Source organism: Carlito syrichta, unplaced genomic scaffold (genome assembly GCF_000164805.1).
Source record: "Carlito syrichta isolate Samal-C Ts95f unplaced genomic scaffold, Tarsius_syrichta-2.0.1 Scaffold305805, whole genome shotgun sequence".
In the NCBI taxonomy this organism is placed as follows: domain Eukaryota; kingdom Metazoa; phylum Chordata; class Mammalia; order Primates; family Tarsiidae; genus Carlito; species Carlito syrichta.
In genome coordinates, this window is record NW_007249901.1 from 261,204 (window position 1) to 279,955 (window position 18,752).

The 18,752-nt window shown below is 42.6% G+C and overlaps 1 protein-coding gene across 8 annotated transcripts in view; it reads right to left on the reverse strand.

Annotated features, from left to right (window-relative positions):
• Nucleotides 1–18,752, reverse strand: part of USP48 (ubiquitin specific peptidase 48) — a 103,110-nt gene that overhangs the window by 70,109 nt on the left and 14,249 nt on the right. For all 8 annotated transcript variants that reach the window (XM_021714836.1, XM_021714835.1, XM_021714839.1 and 5 more), the window contains exons 2-3: nt 2,657–2,777; nt 1,566–1,719 (exon numbers count right to left, since the gene is read on the reverse strand). In XM_021714836.1, coding sequence (XP_021570511.1) covers nt 1,566–1,719; nt 2,657–2,777 — 275 coding nt within the window. The remainder of the gene's footprint in view (nt 1–1,565; nt 1,720–2,656; nt 2,778–18,752) is intronic.

The following is an 18,752-nucleotide window of genomic DNA, read 5'->3' on the forward strand; positions in this document are numbered from 1 at the left end:
AATCAAAAATTAGCCAGGTGTGGTAGCGTGCGCCTGTAGTTCCAGCTACTTGGAAGGCTGAGGCGGAAGGATCACCGGAGCCCAGCAGGTCAAGGCTGTGGTGGCTGGGAGCAGCCACTGCACTCCAGTCTGGGTAACAGAGTGAGACTCCAACTCAGGAAAAAAAAAAATTACTTATATTTTACAAATACTATTAAGTACTTAATGTACTATTAATTTAGATTTAAATCTTTAGAAATATAGTAATGAGAACTTGGGGAAACAGAATTTTAAAGTACTGTGCTTTGAAGAAAAATAATTATTAACCAGGACCAAGACTTTAGTCTAAAGTATTACCACTGTCTAGAAGACTGCAAGACATGGGCCTTAAGAATCCTATCTTTTCTCTTTTGGAGCTCACGACAGGTATCATGTGCCCAAATCAGATCTTTTTTTTTGAGTCAGAGTCTGACTCTGCCACCCAGGCTGGAGTGTAGTGGTATGATAATGGCCACCACAGCCTCAACTTGCTGGACTCAGGCAATTCTGCCTCAGCTTTCCAAGTAGCTGGGAATACAGGCATGTGCTACTACATCCAGCTAAATTTTTGATTTATTGTGGAGACAAGGTCTCACCAAGTTGCCCAGGCCGGTCTCGAACAACTAGGCTCAGGTATCCTCTTGCCTCTGCCTCCCAAAGTGCTAGGATTACAGGTATGAGCCACCACGCCCAGTCCAAATCAAATCATATTTTTATTTTTATTTATTTATTTATTTTTGAGTTGGAGTCTCACTCTGTCGCCCAGACTGGAGGGCAGTGGCCACTCCCAGCCACCGCGGCCTCGACCTGCTGGGCTCCGGCAAACCTTCCGCCTCAGCCTTCCAAGTTGCTGAAACTACAGGCGCGTGCTACCACGCTCGGCTAATTTTTTTGATTTATTGTAGAGATGAGGTCTCGCCAAGTTGCCCAGGCGGGTCTCGAACCCGCAGGCTCAGGCAATCCACTCACCTCAGCCTCCCAAAATGCGGGATTACAGGCTGAGTCACCGAGCCTGGCTCAGATCATATTTTTAAAAAAACAGCATAGTACTTAGAGATGGGAGCAAGTGTCAAAAATTCTCAACTTCAAATTCTCTGAACCTATGCTATCTTAAACACCCGCTCCTCCAGTCACCCAGCTTTGAGAAGGAAAAATACTGGTTTACTTCATGAAATCTCCATCTTAAAGGGGAAATCTTCAAATACAAAGCAATATCATTTAGTAAAAACAATCCACATACTGTGCATTGATAAAAAAATTTTAAAAATAGGCCAGGCATGGTGGCATGATCCTGTAGTCCCATGGGAGGCAGAGGCAGGAAGATTGATTAAGCCCAGGAGTTCAAGGTTACAGTAAGCTATGATCATGCCACTGTATTCCAGCCAGGGTGACAGAAGGAGTCTGAAGAAAAAAAAAAGAAACAGATTTTGAACTCTGTTTATAAAAGGCCCACTTCATGCCTAGCATGTGATGAGCTCCCATGTTGCCACCTTTTGCTAGCAGGCATTATGCTCAGAAACAAGCGCACGCCCACCCATCCCACCAACCTTTCTCTTCTCGGATCCCATCTCCCATCCTGTGGTCACAGGTGCTTGGACACAGGTACAGTGCCTGCCGAAGCTCCAGGTTGAGGAACCACACTTGCAGAAACGTGTTGACATAACAGGTAGCTCCAAGGTTTGTAAGGCCCACAAACGAGTTCTACAGAAATAGAACATTGGCAATTACACAATCAGTCTTCCTTTAAGTGCAAAATTTATAAGAAGCATCATTTAAAATTTTTCAGACTAAAAATGTATAAGACTACACAACCAACACGCTATAACCACCTTAAGTCTCTCTTGCCTGAAGGCAGGGCACAATTGTCACGAAAGTCCCACTGTGGGTTGACCACAGGAGTGGAAAAGACTTTGGACAGCATCACTGCTCACCTTTAGCATATTGCCTTGTCCAGCCACTTAAATATTAAAATTGGAACAGTGGATTCTAGAAGAGAGCAGTTTGGAACATATATATATAGGTTTTTCATTTGCTCTATTCCCAAACTGTGAACATTCAATAAAATGACAAAGTAGAACTTCTAGAAAAGTTCCTTTAGAGATGTGGAAGACTGGGGCTTGGTGAGGGAACTAGCTGCACATTTTTCAAAGATAAGGTCAAGACTCTGAACTTACAAAGAATTATTTTTAATAGACAACATATCTACACAATAACAGAGCAGACTACTTTGTGAATGCCAGGCTTTATGGTCAGAAAATATTAATGTATATTTTACAAAGTAAAACTATATATAAGATACAAGTCCCACAAGGCAGAGTTATGCCATTATGGAGAGCCTGTCCCCTCCTTTAAAGACACTTTAAAAGAGCTCAAAATGAAACATGCAACATGACGGCAAACATAGAATCAGCACTCAGACTAAAACCATTATTTAAAGACTTGCTGGATTACTCAGACACCTGTTTTAAAATGTACCATTAAGAACAGTTCCCATGCAAGTGGCTTAGAGTTTTAAATTCTACTAATCTTGAAGCTGTATAGATTACCTGAAATCAACAGTTTCTGATCATAGGCTCAAAACAAAAGCAAAAACAAAAACCAAAGTAACACAGCAATCGCTTAGAAAACAATGGTTTACCTTTTTTCTCCTCTCACAGTTGGGATCATCGATGTTATGAAAACTATTTTCATCTATTTCTCCTAACCAAATATGCTCACCAATCCCAACCAAGCAATTTGGATTTCCTTTGCAGTTTCGTCTATGGAAAAAAAGTTATTGTTTAATTTAAATACATAGTTTCATAAAAAAACAAAACTACAGTGAGATACCATTTCTAACCTAATCCTCATGTATAAAATTAGCAGAACTAAGAAAGTATAACAAGACACTCAGGTTGTAAGGCTGTGGAGAAACAAGCACTGCTGGTGGGAATCCCAGCTGGCAGGACTTTTATGGAGGGGATGCAATCTCTAACAAAGCTACACACACAGCTACCTTTTGACCTAACAATCTCATCTCTAAGAATTCACCCTGACACTACACCTCCAACAATGCAAACACTCATGCATTAGGCTACTCATTGCAGCATTGTCTACAATCACAAAACCCTGGGAAAAGCTTCAATGCCCAGACATAGAGGATCTTGGTGCATCAACAGAACGGAGCAGTATGCCACTGCAGTGAAGGCCATCTCGACGAACTGCTATGGAGTAACTTTCCAGGACATATTGTTAAAAAAGCAAAGTGCAAAAGAGTATCTCCAGGATACTGTTCTCGTGTAAGAAAAAAGGAGAAATAAAAAACTGTATCTTGCTCATTTGAACAAAAAGAAACATAGGATAAATCAGAGACTAATTAAATTGGTCACCTACACAGCATAAATGGGATTAGCATAAAAAGGGAGGGCATGTGGAACTTTCCTGAATGTGCCTTTTTCACATATTGCTGAATCCTAGGCCATGTTAATGTTTCTCACAAAACACACACAGGTACGTATGCAAATTAACAAGGATGGGAAGAACCCTAAATTCAACACAGAAGCAAAACATATTTCAACTGAATAAAATATAGGGGGAATTGGGGAGATGAACACATACTGACCTAAGTAACAAGAACACAGTCATTAATTAGCAAGCTTATTTAGTAGTGCCCGAAGGTTAGTAATTCTGAAACACAGATGTTGACTTCTAAATATTCTCCACTAAGAGAATCCAGGGCTTCTTGGAGAAATGGCTGATTCCAAGGCCACGGCAGGGAAATTACAAGATGAACATCTTACTCTGCCCCAGAAGGATGTAATCAAAGAAGGATGAGACATGTTAAAAGGGCAACAGAGCTGGCTGGAAAGGAGGTGCCACTGACCAAATCTGGCAACAAAATTTGAACAACAGCCGGGCTCGGTGGCTCAGCCTGTAATCTCAGCGCTTTGGGAGGCTGAGGTGAGTGAATTTCCTGAGTCCACGGGTTCAAGACCCGCCTGGGCAACTTGGCGAGACCTCATCTCTACAATAAATAAAAAATTAGCCGGACGTGGTAGCTCGCGCCTGTAGTTCCAGCTACTTGGAAGGCTGAGGCGGAAGGACCGCCGGAGCCCAGCAGGTCGAGGCTGCAGTCCAGTCTGGGCGACAGAGTGAGACTCCAACTCAAAACAAACAAACAAACAAACAAAAAAATCTGAACAACAAAATAATAGGATTATATCCTGCTGAGTAAAGTATGAATTAATAACTTCATGGCTAGATGGATAGATGGATGGATGACAAATCTCCTTTTAGGAGAAACCCATCTATCAAAGTAGGAGAAAGGACAGAATTTTAAAAGTCTCGGTCTGTCATCCATTAGACTGATAAAAGAATCAGACAAGAACCATCAATGGATGCCAGTGTAGGCAAGTTGGACAAGTAACAATATTTACAATGTCTCAAAGCAGAAGTTTATTACAAAGGGAAAAACAGTAACTTTTTGTGGAGAAACCTGGCAGGTACCACCTTAACCAAATGCTTGAAGTTATGGATCTGACAGCACGCACCTCCTGGTATAATTCACTAAGAATATAGCATTACTTCTGTGGTGCTTTGGCCAAAAATGCAGAACTTAAATTTAATCATGAGAAAACATCAGTCAAATCCAACTTGGAAGAACTTTCTACAAAGTAAGTCAATGCCATGAAATACAAAGAAATACAAAAAAGATTCAATAACGATTCCAGATTAAAGGAAACTAAAGAGATACATCAACCAAATGCAACATATAAACTTGCATTTTCTTTTGCTATAAAGTACATTATTAGGACAATGTGTTCCGCACATCTCTGGAGGTTACCCACTAAAGTGTTACTGACAGCAGTAAAAGACTGCAAACTTCATAAATGCCCACAGGCATTATAAGGAACTGATACAAAAGTTATAACCAAACTACAAAAAAGCAGGCAGAGAAAGTTTCTCAAGGTGTGATATGTAATAGTATCATTAGTTGAAAAAAGCAAGGTACATGTTACAATTTTTTGTTTACAAATGGGGATAATATATCTATTTGTTTGGGGAGAAGGACACAAGATAAACCAGACACAACCATACCTGAGAAGGTTACCTCTGTATTTGCTAGCTGTGGGTTAGAAGTAAAAGACTGTCTGTGCTACCCTTCACGTCTTATACTTTTCAGACTTTGAACAATGGAACACTACTAATTCCAAAAGTAAGTATATTGTTTTAATGTCCCATTTAAACACAGTTCTTCCTGGTTTTTAAAAAATAAAAATGGCGAGTGGATTGCCTGGGTCCATGGGTTTGAGACCAGCCCAGGCAACTTGGCAAGACCTCAGGTCTACAATAAGTCAAAAATTAGCCAGATGTGGTAGTGTGTGTCTGTAGTTCTGGCTACTTGGAAGGCTGAGGTGGAAGGATCACCAGAGCCCAGCAGGTCGACACTGGGGTGCCATGAGTGTGCCACTGTACTCCAGCCTGGGCAACAGAGTGAGACACCAACACACACACACACACACACACACACACACACACACACACACACACACACTATTAAAAAAAATAAAAATAAGAATGAAGCTGGGTGGTGCAGCTACTTGGGAGGCTAAAGCAGGAGGACTGCCTGACCCAGGGGTTCAAGGCTACAGTGTACTATGATTGCACCTGTGAATAGCCACTGCACTCCAGCCTGGGCAACATAGTGAGACCCCATCTCTAAAAGAACAAATAAAAATGAAAACAAGTTTGATCAAATTAAGAACGGTTTTGTCAGCTTCAGGTCAAAGTCAGGATGGACAATACTTACTAAAGAAATAAAAATGGGACTAAAACTGGGACTCATCCATTGTGAGGAGAGGATCAAGATGGAGTTCGTTTTGTTGCCTGTAACTCATCTCTAGTATGAAAGGCCTATCACAAGGGAATTACAATGCTGAGAGTAAAAAAAAAGTACTTCTATACAAAAAGAAAGTTTTCTCTTCTACCAAGAGAAGATTTTTTTAAAAAATGATTCAGAGACTGAGAAAAGTAACCGAAGTCCTTTTCTTGGAATAGCAGCAAGGATACACTAGTAAGATTCTTTTAAAAGAAAATTTCAAGTGAAGGGCGGTGGGGAAGAAAATTACAGCTAGCAGCAAGGGACTGCGATGTCTTTGGGAGATAGGAAACAGCATCGGTAACTAGAGTAAAAATGTGCCTCTAACACAAAATAAGTACTTATTCTGTCAATTCTATCAATTTGTTTTTGACTTGGGGTCTCACTCTGTTGCCTGGGCTGGAGTGTAGTGGCACGATCATAGCTCACCACAGCCTCGACCTCCTGGGTTCAGGTGATCCTTCCGCCTCAGTCTCCCGAATACCTGGGACTACAGGTGCATGATATCATGCTGGCTAATTTTTTTTTTTTTTGTAGAGACCTGAGGTCTCACTATGTGCGTAAGCTGATCTCAAACTCCTGGGCTCAAGCAATCCTCCCACCTCAGCCTCCCAAAGTATTGGGATTACAGATATAAACCACCACGCCCAGCCCAAATCTTTTTTTTTGAAAGTGTAATATGAAGTCTCATTTGTTCACTCTCTCTTCTTGAACAGGAAGATGGTAAGGATTTTTCATATGATTTGTTTGGCTGGGGAGACAGACACTCCCATGGGTCAAACACACACATCATTCGCTCAGAAAACAGTTTCAGTGGAACCATTTGAATTTAGCCTCCTGTTCCTGACAGCAAAATAAATCAGACAATGAACAAAAGGTAGGTTCTCCCTGTCCTCATCCCTGCCCCTCCCACACACAAAAAATCATGCACACTCAACTGGTTCTAAAGCTGACTTCAAACACAAATATATAGTCTATGACCCAAAAATTACAGTAAGACTTTCGAAAGCTAATGTGAGAGGTTGGGCCCCCAGAACACTGGCATTGTTCTTTTCATTTCATTTCTTAAATCAATTGTTGGCTAGGTATTACTGAGTAAGAATTCACTCAGTCAGAACACTTCCTGGTGCAGGTGAGAGAACGCTATGACAAAACTATGGCTTCTGGGTCCCTAAGGCCACATCAGGTGAGAACCAAAAAGCCAGCAGCAGTGCTTTGCATTAAAGGGGCTTAGGCTAACCGATTAAAGCTTTCCCAAGTGTGGCTACATCTTTTGTACAAGAGTCCAATATTGTGGTGGGTAGAGTGTGTTTGTTGTCTTATTTGGAGAGGCAGAGACTCTACTTACGAAGCATACATTATAAAATTCTAATTATACTTCAAGCCCGTCTAAATAGCACAGCAGAAACCAAGAACAGAGGGGCTGGAGCCTCTTCCATTTATCAGCCTCCAAGTCCCTAACTCCATTCCATGCCCAGTGGGAGGAAGTCCCAGGTGCACAGTGTCATCTGTCAACATGTTTATGCCAAATGTCTTATAGAAGAAAAGCATTTCTGTGTACTTGTGTCTATCGAAGTATGCAAGCAGGCAGATCTAGGAGGATGAATGTTCAAGAAATAAGACAGGAACACATATACCATGAAGGACATATCTGTTTAATGTGCAAATAAATACTAAACAGACAGTTTGACTCACGTATATATCTACTTGGCCCTAGTATGCATCTGGATTTGCTAATTCTGGCTCAAAAATCAAATAACTAGCTGGGCATGGTGGCTCAAGTCTATAATCCCAGAACTTTGGGAGGCCGAAGTGAGTGGATTTCCTGAGCCCGTGGGTTCGAGACCAGCCTGGGCAACATGGTGAGACCTTGTCACTACAGTAAATAAAAAAATTAGCTGGGCATGGTAGCGCATGTCTGTAGTTCAGGCTACTTGGAAGGCTGAGGCAAAGGATCGTCTGAGCCCAGCAGGTCAAGGCTGTGGTGGCCAGGAGCATGCCACTGCACTCCAGCCTGGAGGATAGAGTGAGACTCCAACTTAAAAAAAAAAAGAGAGAGAAAGAAATCAAATAACCTTTTCAACGTTACCAGAAGCCCTGATTTAACCTAGGCAGAATGGTGCCATGTACCTGCTCTAAAACAAAGTTCCTACACCCTTGTGACTGCACTCTCTCCTCAGTCCCCACAGGCCTCCCTCCCCAAATCCTTCATTCTGCCCACAGGGGACTTGGAGAAGGACAACCAAATCACAAACAAAAACAAATCAGAGGTCTGGTTCTTCCCTTGGCTCTCTCATGACTCCGGAGGGCTTGGGGAGAGGTCTGGGCCCAGTGTGGCAGGTGTCTATTCTTGCATGCACCTGGCTTCATCTTCCCCGCCCTAGGCCGTCTCAGAACAAATTGTCCCTCAGAGACGCAGCTCCAAGCCATCTCCTAAAGCCACATTAAAGCCTCACAAGATATTGCAAATGGAACCAAGGGAAGAAAAACACACATGCTCAGCTCCTATTCAGTGGTAGACATTTTTTCTGAATGGTGTGGGCCTTGGGAGGCTTGGCTCTGCCCACCACAAGAAGGAAATCAGTGGAGAGAAGCAGAGCTGGAAAAAATATTCACGAATGAATCCCCAGCCCAACTATATCCCCGCCAAGCCTTGGTTTATTTGTCTAAAACTTCCCTGCATTAATTTTGTAAACCCTCCTTAGATTCCTTGAAGGAGGCATTTCCTTTATAGTTATGTTGGTTTCAAGGTTCTGCCCCCTGAATCTAGTACTAACAAATACAAAGCTTTCTCTATTACAAGTTACACTCCAGCTGGGCTCGGTGGTTCAGCCTATAATCTTGTGCCTTTGGGAGGCTGAGGTGAGTGGATTGCCTGAGCCCACGGGTTCGAGACCCACCTGGGCAACTTGGCGAGACCTCATCTCTACAATAAATCAAAAATTATGCGGGCGTGGTAGCACGCGCCTGTAGTTTCAGCTACTTGGAAGGCTGAGGCGGAAGGATCACCGGAGCCCAGCAGGTTGAGGCTGCGGTGGCCAGGAGCGGCCACTGCACTCTAGTCTGGGCGACAGAGTGAGACTCCAACTCAAAAAAAACAAAAAAACCAAGTTATGCACCAAGAGCAGGCAGTCAATGCCCTGTCCCTGACAGACCAACTAATTCCTCAAACTGGTTTTGCCTCTCTTCCTCTACACTTTCTTATAAGACTAGTTAACAGACACAGGGGAAAACATTCAACTCCAAAGAAATGCACATTTTAAACTGCCATGAGATGCTTTCACTAATCAATCAGCAAAAACTGTCCAGCATCAACATTCAATGTTGAACTAGGGTCAAGCGAAAGTTCTGCCCACTATTGCTAATGAGTAAGTAGACACAATCTCTGAGAAAAACTGTTTCAACACTCAAACAGAACACTTCTGACATCAGATATTCAGGTTTTCTTACCCCAACCAATGATCTGACAACAGCTGGGTGTCCCACAATTCAATTCGATTCTGACACTTTCTACCTGGAGTTAGTATGGCAGTTCCCACAAGTTCAGGGTTCAGTCCACAAGACTGTCCCCACTTCAGATGCCTACCACAAGTATGTACTCCTAACTGACTGGCTATAAATATATTGGATTTTTATAAATATATTTATAAAGTGTATTTATATATATTTATAAATGTACATATTTGCTTACTTTAGTTACATAAATATATTTTTATAAATATAAAAATCAAATGTATATGTATATGTTTGATTTTTTGTAGAGACAGGGTCTCACTATGCTGCCCACGCTGATCTCAAACTCCTAGGCTCAAGAAATCCTCCTCCTTTGGCCTCGTGAAGTTCTGGATTACAGTCATGAGAACCACGATGCCCTGTCTTTAGCTCTACTTTGATAGATCTCCAAGGATCAGTCATTTAAGAGTATGCCTTCCAGCACAATGGATGGAAAATTTATCACCAATGATTTCATTGTTGCTCAAAGAAGGTTCCTCCTTTGAATGGGAATCAAAGAAGGGAGTAGGGATCTCATTGACTCTGAGTGGTCATTTAAAAAGTTAATGTTTGGTTTTTCCTCATCACCTCTTAATTTTGAACAGAAAGCCCAGGTGCAATTAATCAATGAAGGATGGGTGGGGTGCCAATTTTGCTGCTACCAGTGAAGATCCTTGACTATATTAAGGTTTTACTAGTGCAGACAAGATTTCTGAAAAGCAATGTGACAATATATATAAAGACTTTTACTGGCCTTCACATTCTTTGCCCTAGAACGACCATTTTTAAGAATGTATCAGACTAGGCTGGGCTCGGTGGCTCAGCCTGTAATCCCAGCACTTTGGGAGGCCGAGGTGAGTGGGTTGCCTGAGTCTGCGGGTTCAAGACCCGCCTGGGCAACTTGGCGAGACCTCATATCTACAACAAATCAAAAAATTAGCCGGGCGTGGTAGCGTGCGCCTGTAGTTCTAGCTACTCGGAAGGCTGAGGCGGAAGGATCGCCGGAGCCCAGTGGGTTGAGGCTGCGGTGGCCGGGAGCGGCCACCGCACTCCAGTCTGGGTGACAGAGTGAGATTCCAACTAAAAAAAAAAAGAACTTATCAGGCTGGGCATGGTGGCCCAGCCCCAATGCAGCATTTTGGGAGGCTGAAGCCCAGGGGTTCAAGACCTGAGCCCGGGGGTTCGAGACCAGCCGGGCAACTTGGTGAGACCTCATCTCAACAATAAATCACTAAAACTAGCCAGGCATGGTAGTGTGCACATGTAATTCCAGCTACTTAGAAGGCTGAGGCAGAACGATCACCTGAGACCAGCAGATTGAGGCTGCGGTGGCCATGAGTGTACCACTGCACTGTAGCCTGGGCACCAAGAGTTAAGACTCCAACTCAAAGAAAAAAAAAAGATTGTATCATAAGCAAACAGATATGTCAACAAATACTTTCAAAGGTAATCATCACAATATTGTTTATAATAGAAAACTGCTAGAATAAGCTACTTGGCCAATAACGGGGACAATGTTCATCAATAGTACAGTCATATGATAAAATATTATGTAGCCATTCAAACTTTTTCACAAGCAACACTTTAATGAAATGTGACAGAGGCACTCTGAGAGGCCAAAGCAGGAGGATCACTTGAGCCCAGGAAATTTGAGACCAGCCTAATAATAATGACAATTCTAAGTAAATAAGAGCATGCAAAGATATCCATTGTAATCTTCTTGGGGGAACGTTTGATTTTTTTTTATATGTATTAACAAATACCAAAATGTAACATGGCTCTTTGTCGGTGGTTTATGAGCAATTTTTTTTTTTTGAGTTGGAGTTTCACTCTGTTACCCAGACTGAAGTGCAGTGGCTGCTCCCGGCCACCACAGCCTCAACCTGCTGGGCTCCAGCGATCCTTCCACCTCAGCCTTCCAAGTAGCCGGAATTACAGGCACGTGCTACCACGCCCAGCTGATTTTTTGATTTATTGTAGAGATGAGGTCTTGCTGCCCAGGCAGGTCTCGAACCCGCGGGCTCAGGCAATCCACTCACCTCAGCCTCCCAAAGGCACGGGATTACAGGCTGAGCCACCGAGCCCGGCATGAGCAATTTTTATATTCAATTTTTTTTTCTTTCTTATAAATGCTGTCCAGGCAGGAGTGCAGCTCAGTAGCTATGCACAGGTGCAAACCCACTACTGATCAGCACGGGAGTTCTGACTTGCTCCGTATTTGACCTGGGACAGTTCATCCCTCCTTAGGCAATCTGGTGGACCCTTACTCTCAAGAGTTCACCATATTGATGTTGAACTTAGTGTGACCACCTGATGGGCATAACACACTAAAGGTACAGAACTCCTGGGCTCAAGCAATTCTCCTGCATCAGTTTCCTAAGCAGTCCCAACTACAGGCACTTGCTGCCACACCTGGCTAATAGAAAATACTTTCTTTTTTTTTTTTTTGAGTTGGAGTCTCACTCTGTCACCCAGACTGGAATGCAGTGGCACACTCATGGCCACCGCAGCCTCAATCTGCTGGGCTCAGGTGATCTTTCCATCTCAGCCTTTCAAGCAGTTAGAACTACAAGCATGTGTTACCATGCCCAGCTACTTTTTTGATTTATTGTAGAGATGAGGTCTTGCCAAGTTGCCTGGGTTGGTCTGGGAACTGTGGGCTCAGGCAATCCTCCTGCCTTGGCCTCCCAAAGTGCTGGGATTACAGGCATGAGCCACCGCTCCCAGCCAGAAAATATTTTCAATTGAATAAAAATTTTTCTTTTTGTTGAGTTGGAGTCTCACTCTGTTGCCCAGGCTGGGGTGCAGTGGCACGCTCACGGCCACCACAGCGTCCACCTGCTGGGCTCCTGAGATCCTTCTGCCTTAGTCTTCCAAGTAGCAGGAACTACAGGTGTGCGCTACCACACCCAGCTAATTTTTTATTTGTATTGTAGACACGAGGCCTTGCCAAGTTGACCAGGCTGGTCTGGAATCCATGAGCTCAGGCAATCCTCTCACCTTGGCCTCCCAAAGTGCTGGGATTATAGGCGTGAGTGACCACACCTGGCCAGAAAATATTTTCAACTGAATAAAATAATATCAAAATTTGTACTGGCTGGGCACAATGGCTCATGCCTGTAATCCCAGCACTTTGGGAGGCCAAGGCAGGAGGATCATTTGAGACCAGGAGTTTGGGACCAGCCTGGGCAACAGAGCACCCTGTCTCTACCAAAAAAAAAAAAAGTAAAATTAATCAGATTAAAAAATGGGCAAAGGACTTGAATAGATATTTCTCCTAAAAGATGGCCATCAAGCACATGAAAAGATACTCAACATTTCCAATCATCAGGGAACTATAAATCAAAACCACAATGAACTAATACTTCACTCTCCTTATACTAGCCACCATTACAAAAACAGAAAAAACAAGTGTTGACAAGGAAGTGAAGAAACTGGACATTTATACCCCATTGCTGGAATTGTAAAATGGAGAAGCTGCTATGAAAAACAGAACTACCATATAATCCACCAATCCCAATTCTGGGTATATATATCCAAAAAAAAAAAAATTGAAAATAGGATCTCAAAGACATTTCCACACCCATGCTCATTGGAGCATTATTCACAACAGCCAAGATGTGGAAGCAATCTCAGTGCCTATCTATGGATGACTAGACAAAGAAAATGTGGGCTGCTCAGCCTTTTAAAAGGTAATCCTGTCATTTGCCACAACATGGATGAACCATGAGTACACCGTGCTAAATGAAAAAGCCAGTAACTGGCCAGATGCAGAGGCTCATGCCTATAATTCCAGCACTTTGGGAGGCCAAGGTGAGAAAACTGCCTAATAAGCCCATGGGTTTGAGACCTGCCTGAGCAACTCAGTGAGACCTCATCTCTACAAAAAAAAAAAAAACTAGCCAGGCATGGTGGCATGTGCCTGCAGTTCCAGCTAGTTGAAAACCTGAGATGGAATGATCGCCTGAGCCTAGCAGGTAGAGGTTGTGGTGGCCGTGTGCGTGCTCCAGCCTGAGGGACAGAGTGAGACTCCAACTTAAAAAAAAAGAAAAGAAAAGAAAAAGAAAAAGCCAGTAACTAAACGTTCTAGAGAGAAGCTGCCTAGCACTGTGCATACAATTAACAATATTGTTCCGTACATTTACAAATTGTTGAGAGGGTAAATGTATGTGGATTTTATAATTAAAAAAAAATTACAGCTAATGTGAAGGGCAAAAATAATGTTTTTGCAGAATGTAGCTAAATCAGTGCTTAGAGGAGAGCTACGGCATTAAATGTTTATATAAGAAAACACAAAAGGCTATGGGTCATGTCTGTAATCCCAGCATTTTGGGAAGCTGAGGCAAGAGGATTGCTGAGCCCAAGAGTTTGAGACTAGCCTGGGCAACAGAGTGAGACCTCTTCTCCACAAATAAACCAAAACATTAGCCGGACATTGTAGTGTGCACCTGTAGTCCCAGCTACTTAAGAGGCTGAGGCAGAAGGATCATCTGAGCCCAGGAGATCGAGGCTGTGATGAGCTGTGATCATGCCACTGCACTCTAGTCTGGGCAACACAGTGAGACTGCAACTCAAAAACAAAACAAAAACAAAAGAAAACAGAAAAGTTTCAAGTCATAGCTACCCCAGTTTTCAGAGTCATCACAAGTCCCGGGGATATTACACCACTGAATTTTAACAGATAATTTATATTTTTATGGAAATTTGCAGACAGTAAGTCACACACACACACACACACACACACACACACACACACACACACACTTTGAGGTAAGATTCTGGAATTGTGTAATTCATTAGTATAATAAGGGTATTAAATTAACAATTTATCACAGGACTACCTTGCTTAAAGCTATCTCATTCTGCGCTTATTTAAAACCATTCTCTCAGATACAGTATATATTACTTTAAAAAACAAAAACAAAACCCTCCTCATCAATAAACCATCAATTGCAATATACAATTAATAGGGTCTTTTCCCCCTCCCCCTCTAAGCTCTTTCCAGGCTCTTAATCAACGAGAGATGGTGCAGCGGACTGTACTGATCCTTTGGTCACCATACTGCCAATACACCCTTTCTTGCTTGATGAGCTACACCCAGCATCACTGATTGTTTGAGATGTTGCAGGTAATTCTCAACCAAGGCTTTGAAGATCTAAATTGAGAGTTTCATTCCAGTGCTCGGGGTTTTGCTATAAGTGGGTTTTTTGTTTTGTTTTGTTTTTGAGTAGGAGTCTCATTCTGTCACCCAGGATGGAGTGCAGTGGCACACTCACAGCCACCGCAGCCTTTATCTGCTGGGCTCAGGTGATCCTTCCACTGCAGCCTTCCAAGTAGTTGGAACCACAGGCATGTGCCACCACACCCAGCTAATTTTTTAATTTCTTATAGAGACGAGGTGTTGCCAAGTTGCCCAGACTGTTCTCGAACCCCTGGACTCAGGCAATCCTCTTGCCTCTGCTACCCAATGTACTAGGATTACAGGCATGAGCCACTGCGCCCAGTTTGGTATTCTGTTAAAGTCAATAGGTCTGTTTTCCTTGAGAATCTCTGTATTATCTGAAGATGAAGATCAGGTCATAATTTATGCTTAATTTATAAATAGTTGAACTTATTACAACAGAATCTAAGAAAACCTAACCTGAGCCAGGCACGCAGTGGCATGTGCCTGTAGGATAACCTGAGCCCAGGAATTTGAGGCTAGCCTAGGCAACATATAGCAAGACTCTGTCTCTATTGTCTGACCTATCAACAGATGGTATCTATCTTAGAAAACCTAAACCAAACTAAACTGTACAAGGTAGCCAAATATTATTTAAATGGTTTCAATAATAAACTACTTATTGTCTCAACTGTCCTCCAGAACTTCATCTCTGGAACTCCAAATGTCACCACCCAGTCTGAACAGCAGTTGCTCAAGATTAGCTAGGTTCATTAACTAAGTTCATGTATTCCCTTCCAAACCAGTCTCCTCGAGTTAAGAACAATTTGTCACTCTATCATTTTGCTTCCCAACCACAGGCAAGCTGGTCTCTTAGCAGATGTCAAGTGGTAAAGAGGAATTCAGAGGACTCCCTTTCCTTTGACAGACAGGGAAGGTGGGAGTAGTGCGTTTTACCCCCTTCCAAAATGTTGATGACCTGATCCAAAATTTCCAGGCTTCTCTTTGTGCTTTGATATACCAGGTAAAAGAAGGCAAAACCAACTTCCCACCAGGATTTTGCTCAGAGAAAAGAGGGAAGTTGGCCAGAAAAGGAAGAAGAGGAAAGGATTCCCACATCCTCAAATACCACTGGAAGAAAACACTGCTTTATATATCCAACTTTATTATCTTAGCTTTTTTAAAAGCAGTATTATTTTCTACAATGTTTATCAAAAATATAAGGTGACGTACTACATTATGGAATTCACCTTTTTTAGATAAGCTGAGAAACTGATCAATCTATAGAAAGTGTTTCAGTAACCAACTCATTTATAATTTGGGGTCTGCCCATCTCACGGAACCAGTAACAACACAGATCGCCTCTAGAATGTGGAGAAACTTGCTTCAAGCACAGCATAGTAATTGAACTGCTAGTATTTTAAAAAAATCGAACTAGTGTAATTTTAAATTAATTTTTAAAACATTAAATTTTCTTTTTCTTTTTTTTGTTGAGTTGCAGTTTCACTCTTGTCACCCAGGCTGGAGCGCAGTGGCATGCTTACAGCCACCACAGCCTCGACATGCTGGTTTAGGTGATCCTTCCATCTCAGTCTTTCAAGTAGCTGGAACTACAGACGCACGCCACCATACTCGACTAACGTTAAATTTTCATAAGGCACTGGTGTTTACGTTAGATAAGAAAATCAAGCATTATATCCATGGGAAGAGGGAACAGACAAACCTAAAAAGAAAATACTTTAGGTCCCCATCTCACCACTTATAAAACAAAGGGGACTGGATCAGGTGATCACTAAAATTTTGTAGTATCATTTTTAATTTGGATCCTCTCAGAAACAACTGTTTATGGAACACACAAAGCAGGAAGATCATCTGCTTTTTAAACCCACAGTGAGAGCAAAAGATGACAAAGACAACAGTAGCCGTAGCACTGGGTACAAGCCCTGGGACAATGAAGATCCCTCTGGGTCATTTATGCTCAGAGTGCTGCTGTGCACATCAGATTCTCACTGTTGTCAATGCATGTTGGCAACATCTGCCACCTACTAGGTAGTCACACTGCATCTGAGAAAGGAAACTGTCATTTAGAATAATCAAAGCCTATCACCATATAAAAGCAACCAGACTTTCCAAGTGCTGCCAAACAGAGATGCCCCAGTAAGAATCAGAGGACCTGAGGATACCAGCATAAAAGACAGAGTCCCCAGCATCAAAGGATGGCTCGCAGCCAATGAAGTGACAAACAGGTAAAAGGACAACTTCAGAAAAGTTAAGTACGGTGGTACCTAGCATTAGGCACTGGATGCTGCAGCAGAAATTCCGCTGAGCGAAAGGAGTGTTGCCAAGCTGGGAGTCTCCAAGAACACAGCGGGTGTGGGAAGGGAACTAAAGAGCATCCTTGCAGAGGACAGCATGTGGAGAAGCAGGCTGATGGAAGGTCGAGAAAGCATGCTAAGGAATTATTCCAGCATGCAGTTCAGCATAGCTGGAGGCTTTGGGGAGCGGGGGAAGCTGAAAGGCCAAAGAGGCTATAGAGAAGTCAGGGGCCAGATCAGATAACAGAAGACCTCAAATAAAAGCGTGGACTTTATTCAGTTATCAAGAAAGAGAGTCACTAAAAGGTTTTTTTTTTGGAGTTGGAGTCTCACTCGGTCACCCAGACTGGAGTGCAGTGGCCACTTCCAGCCACTGCAGCCTCAACCTGCTGGGCTCCGGCGATCCTTCAGCCTCAGCCTTCTGAGTAGCTGGAATTACAGGCATGCACTACCATGCCCGGCTGATTTTTTGATTTATGTAGAGATGAGGTCTCACTGCCTAGGCGGGTCTCGAACCCGCGGGCTCAGGCAATCTACTCACCTCAGCCTCCCAAAGGCGCGGGATTACAGGCTGAGCCACCGAGCCCAGCTACTAAAAGGTTTTAAGGGAAAAAAATCTGATTTGCCTTTTACAAAGATCCTCTATGTTTCTCAACCAAGAAGGTCTACCAGAATCAGCTGAAGATTCCCCAGTTCTGTTCTCTCTTATAAGCTCTTCCAGCTTTTAATAATTCTTTTTAATGGGAGATTTTCAAAGGAGAAACTCTTATTCTTTTCCCACGGGACATGGAGACACTGTAACATTAAAGACATACAGCAAGGATTTGAGATGAGAAAGAAATTTAAAGGGGATGCTGCTATAATAAGGGATGAGAAATGTGGATCTGAAATGAAAATGATGTCAGTATAGGTGAAGATTACATGTAAGAGAAACTACAGAGGTCAAATCAACAGCACTTGTAACTGATCATTTAAAATGTTTTGTTAAGGGAAGGATGGCAATCACTAATAAAGAATGGTTTGAGAATATTCATATCTGGGAATTCACAAAATGTCCATTGATCTAATGATCCAATTTCATCTGAAATTATGAATTCTGACCAAAAGGATATGAGAGAAAGTAAGCATGCAGTACACGGGACAGACAAAGCTTAGGATGCTTCATAATAAGCAGTTATCGGTCACGGCAGGTTTACAGGCCCTGTAGGAGATCTTTTTCTTTGAAGTTAGGAGATAGTCTTTTTTCACCGAAAAGATCTCTGAACATAGGGACATCTTTTTATCTCTTTCATCACCAGAGGCTCAAGCTGCTCTATATTATTTGAGGGTACTAATAGGCACTTTCATTCAAAGTTTTCACTTTCTCAGGGCAGTTTAGAAAGAAAAATTCCCAAAAGCAAATTAACCACTAAAATGTCAGTAGGTAGTGGAAAGGAACACAGCTGTGTGTCCATGCGGTTCCAAAGGTTGCTATAAGCACCCTACTCCAGACCCAGGGGAGGCCCCACCTCCTTTCCGCAACAGGATTACAAATGGAGAAGGAAAAAAAAAACTAAGCTACTCACTCATGCTTGTCAAAAAAAAGGAAAGAAAAAGAAAAAGACAAACAAAACTTCATGTCACACTTCTCAACTCTGGGTAAAACATTCTCAGCATAGGATAAGCGTGTGTATCTTTATGGGTAATGAGCGTCACACAACAAAGAAAGAAGAAAAAAATGTATTATTACATTAAACACATTGTTTTTTGGGTTTTTTTTGAGTTGGAGTCTCACTCGGTCGCCCAGACTGGAGTGCAGTGGCCGCTCCCGGCCACCGCAGCCTCGACCTGCTGGGCTCTGGCGATCCTTCCGCCTCAGCTTTCCGAGTAGCCGGAATTACAGGCATGCGCTACCACGCCCGGCTGATTT